Source organism: Stegostoma tigrinum, chromosome 7, assembly GCF_030684315.1.
Source record: "Stegostoma tigrinum isolate sSteTig4 chromosome 7, sSteTig4.hap1, whole genome shotgun sequence".
Taxonomy (NCBI): Eukaryota; Metazoa; Chordata; class Chondrichthyes; order Orectolobiformes; family Stegostomatidae; genus Stegostoma; species Stegostoma tigrinum.
Genome location: NC_081360.1, coordinates 94,824,111 through 94,849,360, shown reverse-complemented (window position 1 = coordinate 94,849,360; position 25,250 = coordinate 94,824,111). Strand labels below are relative to the sequence as shown.

Genomic DNA, 25,250 nt, shown 5'->3' with positions numbered 1-25,250 from the left:
GCAATAAGAACCATATAATGCACAGTTTGGCTGGGTCCCAAAAGTGCTCTAATTTATTTTCAAAAGATGCTTCAATTGCAGCTAAGAATTATGCCTGGGGTTCGCTCATATGAGCGTCAGAGTCTACCAGCAATGAGGTTTCAGTTTCACAAATAATGACGTACATTGTGATCCCATTCAAAAGCCTTGTAAAGCTCAAATCTCTGTCCATGATAAATACATATTTTCACCTCATAACCACTGCTGTCTTGCTCCCTTCAACTCATAATAATAGACCTCAGCTACATGTAAGGACAGTTTTATTTCCACAAAATACAGTGACCACAATTGAAAAACTCAGTCTGAATATATTGGAGAGACTCATTCGACCTGATGCTGGGGTGGCTCAGCATTAAGTGTTTTTGAATGAAAAGAGTGTGGAGGAAATATGCCCTGTCTGTCACAATCTGCATATAATCATGTACAAGGGAGAAAACAAATGGATGTTATTAATAAACAGATGGAACATTATTCTCAATCTCTCTCAATGCACTTCAAGACATTTTGCCATCAACTGCTTTGGCAGGCAATCTACTTTCCACACTCTAGTCTGGTTAGACATCTGTTGTTCTCTGGCACCAACTACTTTGTCAAATGTGGCAGTTCCCCACACCCATCGTTGTTGTCAGAAGCACTGAGGTGTTCCTTAATGCTGGTTCATTTTCATTGGGGTGTAGTGGGCAACACTACATGTTTATAAACAGTGTCAGTAGCACAAAGGACCACTGACCTCTTCATCATAGAATGGTGATAATTCAGTGCCTTTAAGCTACTGTATTTGTTGAAAACAAGAAAGCCTGTTGTGTTAACTTGAGTGTATCTGCCTTTGATATGTTGTTTAATATGGATGAGAATGTCTAAGTAACTCTTAACTGTGCCAGCTTTAAGTGTTTTTTTCTCCAGTTGCTTTTTTTCTCATTTAACCTAATTTTCTAGTCAAGCTGTCTCAGAGATGTTATTGCGCATGTCTGGAGCAGGTGGGTTTTCAGCCCATGCCCCTCTGGTCCAGTGGTAGGGACGCTACCAGTACACTACAGGATGGTAGCCAACCAATTGCTTGCTTTTTTTTGCCTAAGACAGAGTTGACCTCCACATTTGCAAAGCAGTTTCACCATACACAAGACAGCAGATACTATTTTTTTTAACCCTGTTCTTAAAATCTCTCATTGGGGCAGCATGGCGGCTCAGTGGTTAGCACTGCTGCCTCACAGTGCTAGGGACCCAGGTTCGATTTCTTCCTCGGGAGTCTACGTGGAGTTTGCACATTCTCTCCATGTCTGCGTGGGTTTCCTCCAGATGCTCTGATTTCCTACCACAGACTAAAGATTTGCAGGCAAGGTGGATTGGCCGTGCTAAGTTGGCCATAGCGTTCAGGGATGTATAGATTAGGTAGATGGGCTGCTCTGGGGGTTGGTGTTGACTTGTTGGGCTGAGCGGCCTGGTTCCATGCTGTCAGGATCCTATGATCCATAGTCATTTGTATAACAACAATTGAACCACAGAACAATTAAACAACTTCAACTGACCTATTCAGAGTGCTTTGATGCACCTCGAGAGCAGGTAGGACTTGAACCCAGAATCTCATGACCCTGAGGTGAGGACACTACCACTCTGCCATCCCAAATGTCTATTTTTCTCTGGAGCAGGTGGTACTTAAACCCAGACCTCCTAGTCCATGGATAGGGGCACCACCAGTGTGGCACAAGAGGGCTCCAATAATTGTTTGTTATGTCAATTCTTCAGTTCAGAAACATGTGCGTGAAGTTCCCACCAAATAAATGCAGGTAATGTCATGCTGGTAAAGGTAATCAGTCAAGCTGGAGGAAATTAAATTCTGTGGGAAGGCAGTTTATGCAAGACTGTGGAAGAAAGAGTGAATTTGTATTGACCAAAGGACTATACCTTAAATCATAGGGTTCTTGTGGTGAAGTGCTAGTTTCCCTACCTCTGAGCAAGGAGGCCTGGCTTCAAGTTCCACCCACTCCTGCTGCGATTCATAACATATCTGTATGGTTTGATAAAAGGTATCTTGAGAAGATTTAAGTCATAGACCTCACTGGAATCCGCTGGCTTTTTTGCTAAGGTTACGTACTTGTCTCTGAGCCAGCAGGCCATCGGTTTGAGCTCCACTTCAGAGATAGAAGTCGTTTCATTTGGAAGAGATGTTAAATTAAGACCCTGGTCTCTAATCCAGGCAATATAAAATTCTCCAAATAGAAAAAGGAGCTGAATACTTCCAACGTTCGAACCAGTGTTCATCCCTAGAGAGAAAAAAAGTTGTTTATTTTACTGCTCATGTGGCACCTTGCTGTGCACAAATTGGTTGCCTGTTCTTCCCTACATCCTACATTGGACTTAAAATGCCCTCCACCAGTTGTGATAGGGATAGGACGGGGTGGGTGTGGGTAGGATGCTACTCAGAGGGTCGGTGTGGACTTGATGGACTGAATGGCCTGCTCCCACACTGTAGGGATTCTATGGATTGCATCTATGGATGGCATCTAAGTTCTCCTTGAACTAGATCAATGACACCCAGCTCTACCTCACTAGCCCCTCTGTTGCCACCTCCCTGTTGCTCAATTTCAGCCTGCTTACCTAACATCCTATACTGGCTGAGCAGCGATTTCTTCCCATTAAATATTGGAAAGATCAAAGACATTCTTTTATCTTCAATACCTGTTCTAGAATGTTCCCTAGTAACTGAATTCATCTCTCTCCCTGGCAACATTCTGAGATGAAGTCAGTATGTTCCCAACTGTGACACCCTATTGGTGCCTGAGATTAGCTTCCACTCACATCTTCACACCATTGCTATTCAGCCACTGTTTCTTCTTCTGTTAAAGCAGCCAAATTCGTCTCATCTCCTGCCGAAAACCACATTCATTCCTCGAGACTTGTCTATTCCAATGCGCTCCTTGGCTGCCTCCCAGATTCTACTCACTGTTAAATGGAGTTCATCCAAAATAAACCGAGTGGAGGTGTTTTGCAAAGTGGTCCCCAAGCCTCCGCTTGGTTTTCGCAATGTAGAGGGGGCCTTTCCACATCAAGCAGCTGTTCACCTGCACATACTGCATCCGCTGTACCCATTGTGGCCTCCTCGACACTGGGGAAACCAAACGGAAGCTTGGGGACTGCTTTGCAGAACACCTCCGCTCAGTTTGCAGTAAACAACTGCACCTTCCAGTCGCAAACAATTTCAACTCCCCCTCCCATTCCTTTGACAACATGTCCATCCTGGGCCTCCTGAATGCCACGATGATGCCACCCGAAGGTTGCAGGAACAGCAACTCATATTCCACTTGGGAACCCTGCAGCCCAATGGTATCAATGTGGATTTCACAAGCTTCAAAATCTCCCCTGCACCTACCACATCCCAAAATTGACCCTGATCATCCCCACCTCCCTAGCCTGTTCTTCCTCTCACCTATCCCCTCCTCCCACCCCCATTTCCTACTACTAACCTCATCCTGCCCCCTTGACCTCTCCATCCTCCCTGGGCTGACCTATCCCCTCCCTACCTCCCCACCTACACTCACCTTTACTGGCTCCATCCCCGCTTCTTTAACTTGTCTGTCTCCTCTCCACTTCTCTTCTCCTCTATCCATCTTTGGTCCACCTCCCCCTCTCTTCCTATTTATTTCAGAACCCTCTCCCCATCCCCTTTTCTGATGAAGTGTCAAGGCCCGAAACGTCAGCTTTCCTGCTCCTAAGATGCTGCTTGGCCTGCTGTGTTCATCCAGCTCTGTACCTTGTTATCCCAATTTTCCATGTCTATGTTTCAATGCAAGTAACAGTTTATTTATGCCCTGTATCCAATTTTACTGGTGCTATTTCAGAAAAAAACTAGGATTGGCAGATTGAGACATGCTGTGATAAATCCCATCAGCTCCATTTGAACCGGATTAATGAAAGTTGAACTGGAATTGCTGATCCTGCTTCAAACTGCACAGAGGCTACCTCATCTGCTGTGTCCTTTCAACATCTTCTGCCTCTGTCTGACTTGCAATATCTATTCTCTTTTGGTTCTGTTCGATAATCAAAAAAAATTTGCAACTTGTGCAAATTAAACCCCAGAACTTCCGTGCCATTTCCCACATACAAAACAAACCCTTTTGCGTGCTGTTTTGTTGGAGATAACAATACAGTAAAAATAAATGCTTAAGCTATGTGATTAAAATAACAGCAAAGTTCCATATTAACACGTGAAGCAATCAAGTACCCGTATTCAAAAAGCCCAATTCCAAGGCATTGATATTAAATAAATTATATAAATGTTAAATGTTAAGTAAGTTGTTTTACTCTATTCCTAACTTGGGAGAATGGAAACATACTTTAGTATTTATTTCCGAGACTCCACAAATTCTTTACTGCCTGTATCTGGAGACAAGTCTGGCTCGTCTCAGTACCGACTGGTCTAAATTGGCTTATCATCTTAGTATTGAAATCCCTTCACATCAGTGCCCTTCCTCCTCCAGCCTTTGAAACATCCAGAGATTGCCATACACCTTGAGCTTCGGCCTCTTGCATATTTTTATCATTCCACCATTAGTACCGATGCCGAGAGCTATCTAACATCTATCGCTGGAGAATTTCCTTCTTCAGTGTCTCTGCCCATCTGCTCCCGCACCGCTCTTTTCCAACTTTCACCTGACAACATAATTTTTTGACTAAAACGTTGGTCCCCTGTCCTGAAATCACTATTCTTTCTGTTCAAAAAGCATGGATGTTAAATAGATTATATAAATGTTAAATGAGTTGTTTGTCTCTATTACTAATAGGAGAACGGAAATATATGGAAAATGCTGCCTGACTATTCCCCGAAGAAATGTCTTGTGACATTGCTTTACAAAGAGGCTGTTTATAAATGCAGCACTTTAATGTTGTCCTTGTTATTGTTGCAATGTAAATTTTGGTTAGTTGCCATTTGGGACAGCCAGTTGCTGTGAAGCCACTGGAGGCATCATTGGCACCATAGGGTCAGTTCGATAGAAGCTATCACGTTTAATCCAGGCTGTCCCTCCTCCTTTTTATTTGCAGCATTGAACAACTGCCCTGCATCCGCTTTCAGAACTTGAAGTCCATTTCTCAGTTGCCAACTTTACAAGAGCAATCTTCTGGTACTTGATTATTGTTATCAAAATAATTTCTAGGAGAAGTTTGCAAAGTGGCAGATAAAAAAAAGTATTTTTTTTTCTCGATAACAAGTGTAGAGGTGGATGAACACAGCAGGCGAAGCGGCATCTTAAGAGCAGGAAAGCTGACATTTCGGGCCTAGACCCTTCAAACAATCCATTTCTGTTGAAGGGTCTAGGCTCGAAATGTCAGCTTTCCTGCTCTTAAGATGCTGCTTGGCCTGCTGTGTTCATCCAGCTCTACACCTTGTTAGCTCGGATTCTCCAGCATCTGCAGTTCCCATTATCTCTGACACTATATTATTTTTTATCTGTGCTTGGAGAAAAGAGGTTAAATGATAAAGGCAATGATGACAATAGCAAGGGGAGAAGAAATTAAACATGGGATCGTGTGCTTATGTGAATAGCTATATAAGTTCTTGCACTTCCTTTACCTTGATATTCTGTAATAAGTAGAATATATTCAGGACTACTGGTTTGATGCTGCAGATGCTGGAAGTCTCCAATTGGCCATCAGCTTGAAATTGCAGGAATACAATTTCACAAGTGAAGAGGGTTATCTCAGAGTACAATTGAACCTTGATCAGATGGGCCAGAGGAGTGGCAGAAGGAGTTTAGGCAAATTTGAGATGTTGCATCTTGATTAGGTAAATCTGGGCAGGACTTATACAATTAATAGTAGGCGCCTGGGGATTGCCAAACAAAAAGACCGAGGGGTGCAGCTGCATAGTCCTCTGAAAGCAGAGTCACAGGTAGACAGGTTTGTGAAGAAGGATAATAAAATGTGAGGCTGGATGAACACAGCAGGCCAAGCAGCATCTCAGGAGCACAAAAGCTGACGTTTCGGGCCCGGACCCTTCATCAGAGAGTGTCTCTGATGAAGGGTCCAGGCCCGAAACGTCAGCTTTTGTGCTCCTGAGATGCTGCTTGGCCTGCTGTGTTCATCCAGCCTCACATTTTATTATCTTGGATTCTCCAGCATCTGCAGTTCCCATTATCTCTTAGTGAAGAAGGAGTTTGCTACCCCTACATTCATTGGTTAACGCATCAAGTATAGGAGTTGGGAGGTCATGTTGCAGCTGTACTGGATATTGGTGAGGCTACTTTTAGAATACTGTACAAAACCAAAATTGCTGGAAAAGCTCAGCAGGTCTGGCAGAATATGTGGAGGAGAAAACAGAGTTAACGTGTCCAGTGGCCCTTCCTCAGAACTGATGGTGGCTGGGAAAACGTCAGTTTATATGCAGAAAATAGGTGGATGAGTGAGATAGGGAGTAAACAATAAGATAGAGCCCAAAGGGGTGGCACAGTGGCTCAATGGTTAGCACTGCAGCCTCACAGCGCCAGGGACCCAGGTTCGGTTCCAGCCTTGGGCGACTGTCTGTGTGGAGTTTGCACATTCTCCCCGTGTCTGCGTGGGTTTCCTCCGGGTGCTCCGGTTTCCTCCCACAGTCCAAAGATGTGCAGGCTATGTGGATTGGCTATACTAAATTGCCCATAGTGTTCATGGGTGTGTGGGTTATAGGGGGATGAATCTGGGTGGGATTCTTCAATGGGCGGTGTGGACTTGTTGGGCCAAAGGGCCTGTTTCCACACTGTAGGTAATCTAACCTAAAAAAAGAGAGAGAAAGACAGTTGGACAGACAAAGAAATTGCTAACAATGAGGCTGGGAGGGTGAATAGTTGTTAATGGGGACTGTTAGTGACTATCAACGGGGGATGTGTAGTGGCAGGCTATGTGGTAACAAGGCCTGGTGTGTGGGTGGGGGTTGGGACACGGGGGAGTTTAGGCCCTAAAATTATTGAACTCAATATTGAGTACGGAGGGCTGAAGGGTCCCCAAGCGGAAAATGAGGTGTTGCTCCTCAAGCTTGCGCTGGGCTTCACTGGGACACTGTAGCAAGCCGGACACAGAGATATTGGCCAGGGAGCAGGGTGATGCATGAAAGTGGCAGGTAACAGGTAGTTCAGGGTCTTTTTTGCGAGCAGAACATAGATGTTCTTCAAAGTGGTCACCAAGTCTGCGCTTTGTTTCCCCAATGTAGAGGAGACCACATTGTGAGCAGCAAATGCAGTAAACTAGATTCTTGGAGGTGCAGGTGAAGTGTTGCTTCACCTGGAAGGTATGTTTGGGTCCTTAGATTCTGGGGAGGAAGGAGGAAAATGGGCAGGTGTTGCACCTTTGCCGGTTACAGAAGACGGACAAGGGAGGAGAGGGAAATATGTGTCTGGTGGTGGCATTTTGCTGGAGGTGGCAGAAATGGCATTATACGATCTTCTGGATGTGGATGCTGGTGGGATGGTAGGTGAGGAGGAGTGGAACCCTGTCGCTGTTGTGGGAGGGAAGAGAAGGGGTGAGGGCAGAAGTGCAGGAGATGGGTTGGACCCGATTGAGGGCCCTGTTGACAACAGAGCTGGAGAATCCTTGGTTGAGGAAGCATGTGGACATTTCAGAGGCTCCCTTGTTGAAGTTGGCCTCAGCTAAACATATGTGACGGAGACAGAGGAACTGAGAGAATGGGATGGAGTCTTTACAGGAAGTGGGGTGTGGAAGCAGAAATGTCGATGAAGGGAAGGGAAGAGTCAGAGATAGACCAGGTGAAATTGATGAAGTTTTCCATTTCTTGATGAGAGAGGGAAGCAGCGCCAATGATATTATCAATGTATCGGAGGAGGAGTTGTGGGTGGGGGCCGGAACAGGACTGGAACAAGGAATGTTCCACGTACCCCCACAGACGGACAGGCATAACTCAGGCCCATGCGGGTACCCATGGCAATCCCTGTTACCTGAAGAAAATGAGAGGAGCTGAAAGAGAAGTTGTTGAGGGTGAGGACAAACTCGGCCAAGCAGAGGAGAGTGGTGGTGGGTGGGGATGGTTCATGTCTTCGCTCCAGGTAGAAGCGGAGAGCCCTAATACCCTCCGGGTGGGGAATAGATATGTAAAGAGATTGCACATCCATGGTAAAGAGAAGGTGGCTGGAGCTGGTAAACTGGAAGCTTTGAAACCAGTGAAAGGTGTCAGATGAATCATGGATGTGCGTGGGTCGGGATTGAACCATGGGGGAGAAGACTGAGTCAAGGTAGGAAGAGATGAGTTCTGTGGGACATGAGCAGGCTGAAATAATGGGTCTACCTGGTTCTGTTTGTGGATTTTCGGCAGGAGGTAGAAACAAGCTGCGCGGGTTTGGGAACTATTAGCTTGGAAGCGGATGGGGGGAGATGAACAGATGAAACGAGATCCACAGCCATAGTGGATGCAATGGCCTGATGTGCCATGGTGGGGTCATGGTCCAGGAGAAGGTGGGAGGAGGTATCTGAGAGCTGGCGCTCAGCCTCTGCAAGGTAGAGGTCAGTACACCAGAGAACAACAGCACCACCCTTATCGACAGGCTTGATGACAAATTTAGGCTCCGAATGGAGTGCACAGAGTGCAGTCAGTTCGGAGAGGGATAGGTTGGTTTTGTTGTGAGGGGCAGTGAAATTGAGGCGACTGATGTCAGGTCGACAGTTCTCAATGAAAAGATCGAGTGCAGGTAAAAGGCCGGAGGGAGGGGCCCAGGTGGAGGGAGAGTGTTGGAGTTGGGCGAAGGGGTCTGTGGGGCAGGACGAGGACTCTTGTCTAAAGAAATGAGCACGGAGGCGAAGACGGCAGAAGAACAGTTCGATGTCATGTTGTGCCCAAAATTCATTATGGTGGGGACGCAGAGGGATAAAGCTGAGACCTTTGCTGAGTACAGAACATTCAGCATCAGAGAGCGGAATGTTAGGTGGACTGGTGAATACCTGACAGGAGGTGGGATGGTTGGGGGAGTAGATAGAGTCAGAGGGAAAGGAAGGAGAGAATACTGTGTTCAATTCTAGACTTCCTGCTGTAGGAAAACTGTTGTGAAACTTGAAAGGGCTCAGAAAATATTTACAATGATGTTGCCAGGGTTGGAGGGTTTGAGCTACAGGGAGAAGCTGATTAGGCTGGGAGCGTCAGAGACTGAGAACTAATCTTGTAGAGTCTTGTAAAATCATGAGGGGCATAGATAAGGTAAATAGGCAAGGTCTTTTTCCCAGGGTAGAGGAGTCCAAAAATAGACAGCATAGGTTTATGGTGGGAGGGAAAGGTTTAAAAGGGACCTGAGAGGTAATGTTTTCACACAGAGGGTGGTGCGTGTATGGAACGATCTGCCAGAGGAAGTGGTGGAGGCTGGTACAATTACAACATTTAAAAGCTGTCTGGATGGGTATATAAATAGGAGGGGTTCAGAGGGAATGGGCCAATTGTTAGCAAAAGGAACTAGAGCATTTTAGATTAGGTTAGATTAGATTACCTACAGTGTGATATTAGATTTATGATATCTGGTCAGCATGAACATGTTGGACTGAAGAGTCTGTTTCAGTGCTAGATAACTCAATGATTGTGATTCTAATTGGAAATTCTACAACTTCTGGAGAAGTTGGTGCCTCAGAAGATAAATGGGCAATTCAGACAGATGTTATAGTATTTTGATGGTTGCCGGTGTAGAATGAGTGAATGATTTATTGCCACATAAGATACAGTGAAAAGTGTTTTGTCACTGCAATCTGACACCATTTTGATTTGCAATAGGGATATAAAAATAGTTACTTAAATAAGAGTTCATCTTCTGTTGGAATTGGGGTCTCAAGCACAGCTTCATGGCTTCAGTATGTTTTCTGTAAGGTGTCCCGATTTGGAATAAGTCCCACTCCAGGAACAGCAGTGCTGGCACTGTCCCCCCAGGAGACACTGGCTCTGCTACCAGTGCTGCCTAGCCGGCACCGCTCAGAATCCAAGGCACTGCTGCTTCCAAAATTCCAGGGTGCAGGCCTACTGCCACCAGGTGTACTGGCTCCAGCCATTGCCTGGAGTCCAGGCTCTGGGCCTACCACCACTGCCCCCAGGATTCACGATCCACGCCGCTGACGCTGCAGCCACCATTCCACCGACACTGCTCCGGCCTCGAAAATGAAGAATAAATGAAGAAGAAAAAGGAGAACAATGATAAGTTAATAGAAAAAATGATGCCACCAGTCAGGTACAGACAGGCTCTGATGAACCTACCCTGCTATACCAGCACCAAGCTATCTACAGCAACATCCCCCAAGATGACAGCATTGCTGCAACAGCCTCAGTACTCAACACCAACAATTTCCAGGGGCCATCTTCCTTCCTGAGTACCCATTGTCATCCAGTGCTTTCCCAGAGCAGAGATATTATTGCCATGTTCAAGGCAGCCTTCAACATGTCATTGATGACGACGAGCATCTAAGGTAATCTCTCTACTTCTCGCTCTCAAACAACCGCCAAATCTTAAACAGACCATCGTTTGTAGCAACTGCCCAGCTGTCAGGACAATAATGGCCATAACAGCACACAACCCTGCTACGGGAAGAGCATATCAGGTCATTGACATAGATGCTAGCATCACACGTGGGAACACCACCCATCACGTACACAGCAGGTACTCTTGTGCCTCGGCCAATTTTGTCTATCTCATGTGTTACAGACAATAATGCCCCGAGGCACGGTATTTGGTGATACCATGCAAATGTTGCAACAACGGAAGAATGGACACGCGCAACAATGACCAGGCAGGAATGTTCCCTCCTATTTGGTGATCTCTTCAGCAGCTAAGGACGACTAGTCTCCAATCTTTGGTTAAGTATCTTCCAAGGTAGCCTTCAAGATATACAACAATGCAGAAGAGCCGAGCTGAGACTGATAACCAAGTTCTGCACCTGTGAAGGCGGCCTCAACGTGATGTTGGGGGTTCACGTCACATTACATGTAACCCCACCATACTGCTCTGCATTTGTGAAATCTTTTTGGCTGCTCCTTTTTGACACCATCACCTTGATACATGTTATTGTCTCTCTGCCTTAATTAGTTTGTACAGTTTTGGATTACTTACTACGTTTGTTGAAGCCTCAGCATGTGACTCTTATACCTATAATGTTATTCCAGCCATTCGGCTTGTTTTCAGCACGACCTGATTTTTATTTTTTTGTAATTATCTCTCTGCCTCAAATAATCAGACCATTGGTCATCCCTTCACTTGCTATTCATTTGTTGACACTTTACTCACACCATCTCACACTTTTGATCACCTGCAGAGACTTGTTTTCCAGCCTGTCAACACTCTATTCAGACCATTTGTATTTGTTTTGATCTCTCCACCTATAAATTCTGTGCCTACCTGCCTCCCTCCACTTCACATGATGAAGAAGCAGTACTCCGAAAGCTTGTGATTTCAAATAAACCTGTTGGACTGTAACCTGGTGTCATGTGACTTCTGATTTTGTACACTGTTGCAGTCCCCAAATTGAATGCTAAACAGTCAACTTTTCAGGTCTCATGAGCTTCGTGTTTCATGAATGCAAGTTGAATTAATAAAAAGCTGCAGACTTCTTAATGCTGGCACAGACTTTAGGTTGGACAATAATCTCAATGCAGCCAGTTTTGATTTTTTCTGTGTGGATTTCTGTAGTTTGCAGCAATCCATTTTAGGCCAGTATTTACCCTTTTAAAAAACATTTTTTTTTGCCATGAAAGATCTCAGGTTTGACACTCACATGAAAGAAGTTGAATATTGCCAGCCCATTTTTACTACCAAGTCACATTTGGCGCTCCTTTATTGGTGTTTTTACCTGATTCACAAAAGCAAGTATTTGCACTTGTTTCCAGCTTCCATTCATTTATTGTGTCGGTTTATTTTCCAATTTTCTCTGATCCATCGGATTTACTTTGAATATCAATAACCTAAGACTGTTTTAATAATGTGATGAGCCCACTGTTCTTTACTAAAGCAAAATACACTGAAACACTACAACAATCTAACCCATACAACACTTACAATCACACGTTGGTTTACACTGGGATAACAAGGTGCAGAGCTGGATGAACACGGCAGGCCAAGCAGCGTCAGAGGAGCAGGAAAGCTGACGTTTTGGGCCTACACCCTTCTTCAGAAAATGATCAGACTGAAACAGGCAATTAGTCCATTTTGTTTCTACTCCAGTTGCTGATCCTAAGCTGGCTAATTATTGCTCTGAGGCAAAATTTCGTTGATCTTTTTTTTGAATCATAGTGGCAAGGCTGTGTGTTTGAATGCTGACACTGTCCAGCTTCCAGCAAATGACCACGGGCAAAGGTCGCAGATGTGTCATCTGTAATGACTAGTTTGATCAGCAGTTTAATGACACTTGCTCGTTTCTCCCTGGAAAGAGGGTTATCGCTTTCTTTTAACAGTCTTTGAACTCAGTTAGTTCGGGCTCAACCACCATTCCCCTTTTCTTGATCTGGTCTAAGGGCCTACAATAACGAAGGAAAGCCACCTTGTGAATTTTAATGAGAAGAGGCTCTTGCTTTAAACAAGATACAGTTTATTACAAGAAAGCAGGAATGCACAAGTTACATTAATGAGTTAGAAATTCTTGCTAAGCCTGGGAGACCTGTAGATGTAGCTCTTTATCCTACACGACATTTAGGTATTGTATCTTTCCCCCCCATCCTTTTCCTTACAACTTCATCAGATTGGGTGGAACTTCATGCAGTCACCAGCCTTAAGTCTTTCAGAACCATTACCTTATGCAACAGCTCACATCGACATTATTTTCCAAGCCAGGAATATGCCAATTACCATTCAGTTTCAAATTCACTGTCAGGTTCTGCTGTCAAGTCATCTCCCAGTTATCCTCAGCTGTCTCCACTTTTTATTTATTGAGCAAACTGTAAGAATAAATTCATCCTTTGATTTGAGATGGCCACAGGTGAGAAATGGATGAATCATTTTCCATCCAGAGACATGTAATAGACTGTGCAAAATAGGAGGAAGCTATTTATTCACTTGAGATTCACCATCATTAAATAGCATTACTTACTGCCCAGTTCCATTTTCCACATTTCATTATTGCACAGGGTGTGGGCATTATTGGAAAGACCAGCATTTATTGCCTGTCCTTGAACTGAGTGGCTTGTCAGGCCATTTTAGAGGGCAGTTAAAAATCAGCCCATTATCATGCAGTCCGGAGTCACATGTAGGTCAGACCAAGTAAGGATGGCAGATATTCTTCCCTAAAGGACATTAGTGAACCAGGTGTTTTATTTAAAATGATAATCATTAGTTTTAAGGTCACACTTGCTGAAGCTGCCTTTCTGTTTCAGACTTACTAACTGATTTTGAATTCCACCAAATGACGTAATGGGATTTGAATCTCTGCTTCTGGATCATTGATCGTCCAGTGACATTACCAAGGCACTACTGTCATTGAATCATAGAATCCCTACAGTGTGGAAACAGGCCATTCAGCCCACTGAGTCACACTGACTCTGTAAAGAGCATCCCATCCAGACCTATCCTACAACCCTATCCCTGCAACCTTGCCTTCCAAATGGCTAATCCACCTCGTCTGCACATCTCTGGATACTATGGACGGTTTAGCATGGCCAATTCACCCTAACATACACATCTTTGGACTGTGGGCAGAAACCGGAGCACTAGAACGAAACCCACCCAGACATGAGGAGAAGGTACAAATTCCATGCATATGGTTGCCCAGGACTGCGAGAAACAAAGTCCCCAGCGTAGGGCACTAGCTTCATTTTCACTTCAAAATAGAGGGTTCAAGGCCTCTGCAGAGTGAAGCTTTTAATTCAGGACAACCAGGCAACCTTAGCAAAGGGTGTTTGAATTTGTGAAGCATTCATGTTGAGAAAATGCTCAGATTGTTCCAGAAGTGAAAGTAGCTTTTGAATTAACAAAAGTTTCAATTAATCGCCATTAATCACCATTGGTAAAGATGTGAATTGTGCAACTTTCTCAAAGTAGAATGCTAAAATTTTCACAAAATATATTTTGTTCTTTGTGTTTCCAGGGCAACGTGACATTTTCCTGCACAGAGCCTCACATTGTTCCGGTCACTTTTATGACTTCCAGCAGTTTCTTGCAGCTGCCAGGATCAGATCAAATGAATGAATTATCTGTCAGCTTTCAATTCCGTACCTGGAACAAGGATGGTCTGCTGCTGTACACTGAGCTTCACAGAGCATCTGGGGCACTGCAGATTCACCTCAGTGACAGTAAACTACAAGTAACTGTTCATAAATCATCGAGGAACCAAGCTGACATTACTACAGGTAATTACAACAGTTCATTTTGCTGTCGGTGGTGACAGCAAATGATCTACAGAAATAGAGAGAATTCCTCACCTTTATTTTTCATCACTTTTAAGACTGCACTCAGGAAACAGCAAACTTTTCATTGCAGATAAAGTATATTTTGTAGATGTGCTAAAATATAGCCCCCAAACAGTACGGAGGGTATTTCAATAATGGAATGTTCTCTATTTGGAACTCTTCGCAATGAGATTGTGTGTTTTTATTTTTGTGTCCTTCAATGCTGAAAAGACTTACGATCTATGCGCACTTTTTTTGTTTAAATTCATTCATAAAGCTAGTGCACAACCTCAATGCATTATTAATAATTGCATTGCTGCTTGTCTGAACCTTTATTTGATTTATTGTCAGTCATATTGGATTTAATGCTAAAACCATAGAGGATGCTGGCGGACTTATGATATTTGCCTACATTTTTGATTATTTTGTAACGAAATGTTTTAACTGGCCTCAGTGTCTTGGAATAAAGTTGTTGCCAGACAGGACACAGGAGTGACTCAACTGCTCGGGTATAGTTTGCTTTATGTGACCTTGAGCACTTTTGTTAGTAAAAGAAAAACAAAATAACATGGATGGTGGGTGTCCAAAATTGGTGTGGACCCCAGAATTTTGGCTGCGAAGCACTCTACAATGCAGGAGCTAGACTCTGCTTGCAAGGCCTTGCTCGAGTGATCTCTTACTGAGTATGCACATGGAGCCTTTTTCAATGTGTTGCTGACAATCCAGAAATCTCAGCCCTGAACAAAAGTATCAGCCTCCAGCTCAAGTCCTGCCAAGGGATGATTTTGATTTTGATTTTATTGTCAAGTGCATTTTACAGTAAGAATACAACTAAATACAGCAGAAAGCTTTCACTTGCTGCCACAATACGGTGCCATTTTGAATACTTTAATAAGGAAAGAAAGATAGATATAGGTTGAAGAGAGCCCATCGTTCTTGAGCCAGCTCATCGCAGTCGGTGCTGCCTGTGCTGCATTCCCTTCAGTAACCCTTTGCCATCGTCTGCACCACACGCAATAGACATTGAAGATAATAAAATGTGAGGCTGGATGAACACAGCAGGCCGAGCAGCATCTCAGGAGCACAAAAGCTGATGTTTCGGGCCTAAACATTGAAGTTGTCCGTTCTCAGGCACCATCTTTGCTGCTGGGCCTGATATTCCTCCGTCACCGCCTCACCGCTGCCGGCACCGGACCAACCAACATCAGAGTTGCGTCTCTCGCCACTGAGTCTACCTCGTCGATGTCACTGTGGTGCCCTTCTGCCACAGCTTTGCCACCCCCAGTGCTGGACCCATCCAATGACGAAGTCACCAGCCCTCAGGTGCCATCTCTTGCCGTTGGGCCCACCTCGCTGACATCGCTTTCGCCGATTCCATGTCCTGTGCCTGCTCTGGAAAAGTAAGTAGGGGCTCACTTGGTCCAGAAAAGTAAGTAGGGGATCAGTTGGTCCGTAAAAGTAAGCAGGGGGTCACTTGAGGTCCACCGTCTGGGCCCACTCAAGGTCAGTGTGCTGGGCTCTCATCACCACTGATGCTTTGCAAGGCCAGTACAAGGTAAGTAAGTACGAAAAAAAGTGAAGAGAAAGAAAAGAAAAGCAGTCGGAGAGGAAGAGCTCCTGCACAGGATCCTTACTGCACCACCATCTTGGGCCTAATAAAATCTGACTTCTTACTTCCTGACTAGGCTGAGAGTTCTTTGAGGCTGATGCAATAATCAGTATGTGTGGCGCTGAGGGATTTCCTGCTAAGGCTGATAAACCCAAAATACCTGAAACTTTGTCAACGGTAACATTCCACCAAAACAGTTAACTTTCCTTTATCCATCTACATATGATTTAAAATATATCACTGCTTTCGATGTGAGGAATTAGAAGAAAAGGTGTTGAAATAAATGGAAGACATACGTCAAAGAAAAGGGCTTTAGTAAGTTGGCTTTTAGCAAGGAGCTGCATTATGCTTTTTGAGAAGAATTGCAGCCGTCAGAAGAGGCATCAACATAATGTAATCTGCACTGAATCAATGGGGAATTCTGCAGAATCTTCTTTAGCCAAAGAATGGCAAAAATATGGAACCCTGGCTATTGTATGAAGTAGCTGAGTTGCGTGGCATTTGAAAGGGGCCTAAAGTACTTTGGCGGAAAGAAATTCAATGGGATTTAAAATCCTGAAATTAAAAGGGAAATTCTTGGCAGCATCTGTGGAGAGAGAGAGAAAGAAACGAAGTTACCTTTTTTAACATTTATTTCAAAAGGTCTAGAAAGCAAGAAGTTGTACTGCTGAAGCTGCATAAAGCTCCAATTAAATCACATTGGGAATGCTGTGAGCATTTGTTGTCCCTGTATCTAAAGAAGAATGTTGCTGGTGATGGAGGGAGACCAGAGAAGGTCCACAAGAATGAACCTGGAGATGAAGAGCTTGTCATATGATGAGCGGTTTAAGACATTGGGTATGTAATTGATGGAGTTTAGAAGGATGAGGGGGAATCTCATTGAAACTTACAAAGTACTGAGATGCCTGGACAGAGTGGACGTGGATAAGATATTTCCACCAGTAGATGACACCAGGTCCGAAGACACAGCCTTGGAGTGAAGGAACAACACTTTGGAACTAAAGTGAGGAGGAATTTCCTTATCCAGAGGACAGTGAATCTGTGGAGCTCATTACTGCAGAGGCTTGTGGAGGCCAAGTCATGGTTGACCAGTGACAGATAGGATAGATAGGTGAGCAGAAAGAAAGTTAAGTTACGGGGAGAAGATCGGGGAATGGAGTTGAGAAACAGATCATTCCCAAATAAATTGCAGAGCAGACTTGATGGGCTGAATGGCTGAATTCTGTTCTTGCAATTTATTGTCTCATGATCTTTCTGTATCAAATATGACTTAGCGTCACAACTGAAAGTGAACAGAGCATCAAATCCCTCATCAGGAATTGGAAAAGTTAATCAATTTTGCTTCCAATTTCCACCCTGCCCTCACTTTCACCTGGCCTAACTTTGACTCCTCCCTTCCCTTCCTCGACATGTTTCCATTTCTGGGGATAGACTGGCAACTAATATGCACTACAAACCTACTGAACTCCACAACTACCTAGGACTATACTCTCTACCATTCCACACCACCTGTTGCTAGTCACAAACAGTCCCCATTAACAACTATTCACCCTCCCAGCCTGAACATTATCCACTCCGTTGTCTGTCCATCTGTTCTTCTATTTCTTTAAGCTCTATCCTACTGTTTATTCCCATTTCCCCCTCCCTATTTTCTGCATATAAAGTGACATTTTCCTGGCCACCCTCAGCTCTGAGGAAGTGTCACCAGACTCAAAACATTAACTCTGACTTTTTTTCCACAGATGCTGTCAGACTTGCCCTGACTTTACCAGCAACTTCTGTTTTTGTTCCTGATTTACAGCATTGGCAGTTCTTTCGGTTTTTATGGAGAATCAACTCTGTTTCTCTCTATCTCCACAGTTGCTACAGGATCTGCTGAGATTCTCCAGCACTTGCTGCTTTTATTTCAGACTTTCAGCCTTCGTAACATTTTGCTTTTAATGGATAGAAATGTGATGGGATTTATGCCATTGTAATAGGCAGCAGAAGGAAGGATGGAAGGTCTTGGATAGTTTGGGGGCTGGAGGGATTAAATGACAAAGATGTCATCAAACAAAATATTCTATGAGAACAGAGATTACTGTCTGAAATAATTGAAATTTATGTCGAGGCCAGTACACTACTAAGACCCTATTCAATATTCGATCAAATTCAAGGGCGAACTATGCAGTAAATGGAAAAGTCCTGGGGAAAATTGATGAACAGAGAGATCTGGGTATTCAGGCCCATTGTTCCCTGAAGGTGGCAACGCAAGTCAATAGGGTAGTCAAGAAGGCATATGGCATGCTCTCCTTCATTGGGCGGGGTATTGAGTACAAGAGTTGGCAGATCATGTTGCAGTTGTATAGGACTTTGGTTCGGCCACATTTGGAGTACTGTGTACAGTTCTGGTCACCACATTACCAAAAGGATGTGGATGCTTTGGAGACGGCGCAGAGGAGGTTCACCAGGATGTTGCCTGGTATGGAGGATGCTAGCTATGAAGAGAGGTTGAGTAGATTAGGATTATTTTCATTTGAAAGACAGAGATTGAGGGGGGACCTGATTGAGGTCTACAAAATCATGAGGGCTATAGGCAGGGTGGATAGCAAAAAGCTTTTTCCCAGAGTGGGGGACTCAATTACTAGGGGTCATGAGTTCAAAGTGAGAGGAGGAAAGTTTAGGGGAGGTATGCATGGAAAGTTCTTTACACAGAGGGTGGTGGATGCCTGGAATGCATTGCCAGCGGAGGTGGTAGATATATTTATATAAGATATATTTGGACAGGTACATGGATGGGCAGGGAGCAAATGGGCACAGACCGTTAGAAAATAGATGACAGGTTAGACAAGGATCTTGATCGGCGCAGGCTTGGAGGGCCGAAGGGCCTGTTCCTGTGCTGTATGTTTCTTTGTTTTGTTTGTTAATATACAAACTGTTGCTCCTCGCGTTTGTGTTGGTTATCAGTGTAGCACAACAGAATGCTGAGGAAAGAAATACAAATGTGACAGCACGTGGTGATCAATTAAACATTTGGAAACACGATGTCATGATTGCAAACTGTGGAGGTTTATCTGCAAAGCCATGATCCAGCTTAGGTTTGGCCTCCCCTGTGCAGGACTTCACTGTAAGTATGAACGCAACAGACTGATTAGAATGAAGTAAATTGGTGTTTTGCCTTTCGCCTCAGATATTGAGGAGGAACAAGGTGAAAGGTCTAGTGTGATTTCATGGAAAGGTATCATTGGTAGGGACCAAGCTGACAGGGGTGATCAAAGAATGGATCAGAATATCAAAGTGAAATTGCTGACATATTTGTTCTTCAGATTATACCTTAGACTTCTGAAGAAGTTGTATAGGACTTGAAAAGTTGACTCCATTTCTCTCACTACAGATGCTGCCAGACCTGCTGTGTTTCTCCGGCATTCTCATGATAGCTACTAATGAGACTAGCTTTTTACTTATAAATCAATTCACCCTTTGGATTTCACCTGTTTGAGCAGGATTTGAATTCATGTCTCTTGTATTTGTCTGTTCCTCCAATTACTAATCCAGTCACTTTCTCACTTTCGTTCAAGCCTCGTTACAGATCACGTGGATGTGCCAGTTTTGGGTTGGAGTGGGCAAGATCAGAAGTCACACGACATCAGATGATAGTCCAACAGGTTTGTCTGAAATCACAAGCATTTTGAGTGCTGCTCCTTCATCAGGTGAAGTGATGAAGAAGCAGCGTTCCAAGAGCTTGTGATTTCACATAAACCTGGTGGACTATAATCTGTTGTCCTGTGGCTTCTGACCTCGTTACAAATGTGTTGAGTCAATTGAATGGGAGACCAATTGTACTTAATGGCAACCATTGCACAGCAGCCTATGGGAAAGAATATTTTCTCCTCTCAGTAGAGAGATTATCAACAAAGAAAATAAATGGTGGGTTGAAATTTCTCTCATTGAAGTGAGAGAGTTTTAATTTCCTCTCTATGCTTAGTAGCAAGTGAAATTATTATCTCTCTGAGATTCTGTTAATAGTGCTTCAAGCAACAAAAATTTGCGCCACTTATTCAACTAGAGAAATTACTCAACAAAAATAAAATGACCGCATTCACAAGCCTCTTTGAGTCTACCTTTGAATTATATTCTAATATTAATTCTATGATATATAATTTGCACCACTTTCATATCATGCAGCTTTATATTATTTATTTCTACATGGCTCTGTAATCCCATTTAATAGTGGACGCAATATATCCCTGTCTAACATTTGATGGCAAATTCAATGTGCGCCTTGCTTAATGCTCATAATTAAGATTCTTCCTATTTTAATACTGAAACCCTCTTTAATTTTGTAGCCCTATTTAATATTGAACTCTTATTTAAAGTGTTGCACTCTTATATAAGCCATTGATACTAATCTTCTCTTTGTTCATGTCCCTCTTTTGTACTATTTTAGTTCTATTTCCCAAATGCCAGATCCCATAACAAGTTAATATTAAGGATGCTGTTGGCATTAAATTAGCAGTTAATAGAACAGGCAGAAATTCCGCTGTTGTGACAAAATCAAAAATAATTTCAAAGAAGGATGTTTAACATTCAAGCACAGACAGAGGCCAGAGAAGCTCTGTAGCTACTGATTCTGCCAGTCATTTCTAACTTGGGCAGCCCAGTGGATTATTACGGGGAACAGCATCATGTACAGGCTATGTCAGAACAGCAGTAAACCACCATTCTTTATTCTTTACCTCCCCACCTATACTCTCCTCTCCACCTATCTTCTTTTCTCTCCATCTTCGGTCCGCATCCCCCCTCTCCCTATTTATTCCAGAACCCCCACCCCATCCCCCTCTCTGATGAAGGGTCTAGGCCCGAAACGTCAGCTTTTGTGCTCCTGGGATGCTGCTTGGCCTGCTGTGTTCATCCAGCCTCACATTTCATTATCTTGGATTCTCCAGCATCTGCAGTTCCCATTATCACTCATTCTTTATTTATCGACTGGGAGACCTTCGGAATTACCATTTAAATGAGTTGGTACTTGATTGAGGAGTTGTGAATTACCAGATTTATTAGATGTTTGAAAGGCCCATAATTCACATTTGCTGCAGGTGTAAGCAAATTATTTTGTCTCCTGTATAAGCAGCCAGTCTAAGTTAAATGGCCAGAGTGAATCCAAGTTGCCATCTTCTCCAGCTTGCTTCAGTTGGACTTCTACCTTCTATCTTTCCTCCATCATTTCCTGGTTCTTGTTTTCCTCTCTTCAATCTTTCCTGGGATGTGGGCTTCCTTGATAAGCCAATGTTTGTGACTCGACCCCAGTTGCGCCAGTTAAACTGAGTTGCTTGCTGGGCCATTTCAGTAAAGAGGACATCATTTTACTGTGGATCTGGAATCACACGTAAGCCAGATTGGGCAAGGAAGCCAACTTTCTCACCTTGAACAACGTTAGTGAACCAGATGGCTTTTTCTGACAGTCATTGATGGTTTGATGGTAACACACCTGGGACTGAGTTGGGAGTGTCACATATTGGCTGGGGATCCAGTGAAAGACGCATTGTGCTTCTTTGCAGAAAGGACCGCTGAATCCACACAGTCAGGCAGTGGTGAGGCCAAAGGGACAGTCACATTCGAGGACGTTTAGGTTTATGAAGGATTCGGGGTGCACATAATTAATTTTAGGGTGCTGTTAGGAGTTGGGGGTTAAGGGGGCTTTTGGAAGCACCGGCAGAGGGGTGCTCTCATTGGGCCAGGTATGAAACCTAATCAGCCTATCAGCCATGATTTAAATAGCGGAGTGGACTTGATGGGCTGAATGGCCTTACTTCCACTCCTATATCTTATGGTCTTATCTTATTCCCCCGTCTTTCCCCATCGGCTTTGTTGCAACCAGGTAAGGAGGGGAACCTTCTGCCCACTCTGTAAGACACCTCTTGATTGGCTACAACAAATATTTCCATCATCTTTCTTGCAAAACTACCACACTTCAACACAAATGTGGCTAACCGACAAAATGAAGAGGCCAATTACTGAGGTTTCTTTACATGAAGGAGACAGGCACTTTATTACCTACCAACCTAAAGCAAAGCCTATTAAAATGTAACATCCTACACACATTTAAACAGGGATAATATGTTTTAAAAGAGAGAAAAGTGGTACAGATGGATTGGGAGGAGATGTGGGGAACCAAATTTACACAGTTTAAAAGTTTTGGATCCTTTGATATGTTAACTCTTAAATCTGAGGCTGCAGTTAGTTAATTATTAACAGTTAGCTAGTAGCAGCTGCAGAATTTGTAGATGTGTTGATATTCTCAGAGAAAGGTTATTTTCCTATCTAGATTTTCCTACTGGGTCCTATTTCCTACATGAAGAAAGAAGCAGGCCGGGAACACCCTCTCTGACGAAGGGTCTAGGCACAAAATGTCAGCTTTTGTGCTCCTAAGATGCTGCTTGGCCTGCTGTGTTCATCCAGCTTCACATTTTGTTATCTGGGAGCAAAGGAATACTTGTTCTTCTTGTCAAATTTCATTTTTCCTTCTCTCTGTTCCACTCCTCCAAAGTAGCACATCATGTATAGCTCAATATGGATTCTGGAGTCACGCTCCATTGTCTTTTCAGGCTGGTTCATTGGCAGATGACCTTTTCATTTCCCAATATGTAAAACTATCATAAAGGTAGGGGCTGAAACAGGAAAGGTGTAATGTCTTGATACTGATTTTCGTAAATTTGGATGAAATTAGTCATTTCAGTGCAGACAGCTTTGTTTATTCCATGTGAGTCTCCTGCCTTAATTGTAACATTTGACAACTACAACTATTTTAAATCCATGTTTCTTCTAATTTAAGTTATTTTAATTTAATCCATTTCAGCTGAAAAAGTTCTCAGTAACTCAAGGATAATAATCTGATGGTCAAAGTTGAATTTGAATAGGCAATATTTACCTCCTCTGTACCCCAAAATTCTTTTCTCAACCAATAATTACCTATTTCCTATTGCTGTGTTAAAAGGCTTTTCCTAAATCAGCTTCTTTTGGCTCTTATCTCTTCTGCTAATAAGAGCAAAGCAATTTCTCCATATCAGCTCTGCCCAGACTCCTCCTGACTTTGAACAGTTCTATTAAATCGCCTCTTAATTTGCCAGGCTAAATAAAATATGGCCACCTTCTGCAATCTGTTCACAAAACCTAATTGTCCCTCATGTTTGGAATGATCCCTGTGAAGTTTTTCTGTACCCTCTCTAATCCCTTCAACTGGATAGAGAGAAAATCCTCTGGCACTATCCCCCAGCTCTTCTGCTGTGACATTGTATTGCTGCTGCCTCACACTCTCACGAGGAGTTTGAAGAGTTCGTCAACTTTACGAACACCTTTCACCTCAACCTCAAATCCCCCTGGACTATCTCCGATGCCTCCCTCTCCTTCCTGGACCTCCCAGCCTCCATCTCTGGTGACCAACTTGAAACCGACGTCTATTTCAAGCCCACTGTCTCCCACAGCTACCTAAACTACACCTCCTCCCACCCACCCTCCTGCAAGAATGTGATGCCCTACTCCCAGGTCCTCTACCTCTGCCACGTCTGCTCCCAAAATGATGTGTTGCACTCCCGAACATGCCAGATGTCCTCTTATTTCCTCTTATATCGTAACTTCCCCCCTTCAGTGGTCAAAAATGCCCTCAACTGCATCTTTTGCATTTCCCACACCTCTGCCCTCACACCCACTCCCCACAACAAAAGTAACGACCGAATCCCCCTTGTCCTCATGTATCACCCCACCAACCTGGCTGTCAAACGTATCATTCTCCGCCTTTTCTGCCACCTGCAATCTGACCTCACAACCCAAAGATATATTTCCCTCCCCTCCCTATCTGCCTTTTGTAGGCACCACTCTCTCCGTGACACCCTCGTCCACTTCACGCTCCCCACTAGCCCCATCACACCCAGCACCTTTCCCTGCAACTGCAAGAAATGCTACTCCTGCCACTACACCTCCCCCCTCCCCTCCATTCAAGGCACAAAACAAACTTATCACATCAGACAGGGGTTCCACTATACATCAGTCAAGTGGCCTACTGCATCCGCTGCTCCCGATGTGGCCTCCTCTACATTGGTGAGACCAAGCACAGACTCGGGGAACATTTTGTAGAGCATCTGTACTTTGTTCGCGACATCAACAACACCTTCCATTCACAAACTATTTCAACTTCCCCTCCCACTCGCCGGGTGACATGTCTATCCTGGGGCCTCTTCCAGTGTCACATTGGCACCACATGCAAACTGGAGGAACAACATCTCATATTTCACCTCAGGAGCCTACAGCCTAACAGCCTAAACATGGAATTTGCCAGTTTTAAAATGTCCCCACCCCCAGCCACATCCGATGACCAAAGCTCCCTCTCATCCCCACCTCCTTGACCTGACACAACCTGTCCATCTTCTCTCCCACCTATCCACGTTTCCCACCTCACTGGCCAATCTCCACCACTCCCTACCTGCACTCACCTATCGCCATCCTACCTACCATCCCCAGCCCCACCCCTCCTCTCTCAACTTATTTCGGAGCTCTCTTCCCCCTCCCCCATTTCTGAAGAAGGGTTCTGACCTGAAATGCCAACTTTCTTGCTTCTCTGATGCTGCCTGGCCTACTGTGTTCCTCTAGCTCCACATTGTCCTATCCCTGACTCCGGCATCTGCAGTTCTTGCTATCTCTGAAATTTGCTGACTTCGTTGTTTTCTGATGGAGGGCAGGATAAGAGCCCTGGCTGCCAGGTATTGAAGCAGTTATAGATCAAAGCTAGAGGGGAATGGAAGGAAGGGGACCTGTTACAAAGGTGTGTTCTCCAAAATATTAGTCTATCTCATTATTGACCGGGCACATGTAGTTATTTGTTGAATTATTTAGAAAAGACACTTTGCAAAGCAAAAGGTAGACCACAGCAATAACACTGTCACATTAGTTACATGCAGGCTTTTTGGATCGAAGTATGAAATGTGAAAAATGCTCAGAAAGACATTACATGGCCGAGTTTGTGGGATATTGGATTTAAACCTAGAATGTGAATAGTTTTTATTTTTCTGTTTCCTTGAATGTGGAATGAAATGGAAAAATAAAGGACTGGTTTCCAACAAAGACTAAGGCAGGAATTTTTGTACTTCTAAAAAGCAAGTTATGGAAACTCATTGTCAGTCTTGTTTACGCTGTTGCATTTTTTTTCAATCAGTGGTGGAGGCCATTTGTCGATGGGCACCATGAGGTGTGCTCAAAGTGAGATTTGGCCTGCAAAAGGATGAAGATTGGTTTGTGGAGTTGTGAGTAGTTGCG

The 25,250-nt window shown here is 43.9% G+C and overlaps 1 protein-coding gene across 2 annotated transcripts in view; it reads left to right on the top strand.

Moving 5' to 3' along the window:
- The window catches only part of LOC125454249 (contactin-associated protein-like 5), a 974,390-nt gene that overhangs the window by 499,524 nt on the left and 449,616 nt on the right, over positions 1-25,250 (top strand). For both annotated transcript variants that reach the window (XM_059647525.1, XM_048534833.2), the window contains one exon: positions 14,056-14,317. In XM_059647525.1, coding sequence (XP_059503508.1) covers positions 14,056-14,317 — 262 coding nt within the window. The remainder of the gene's footprint in view (positions 1-14,055; positions 14,318-25,250) is intronic.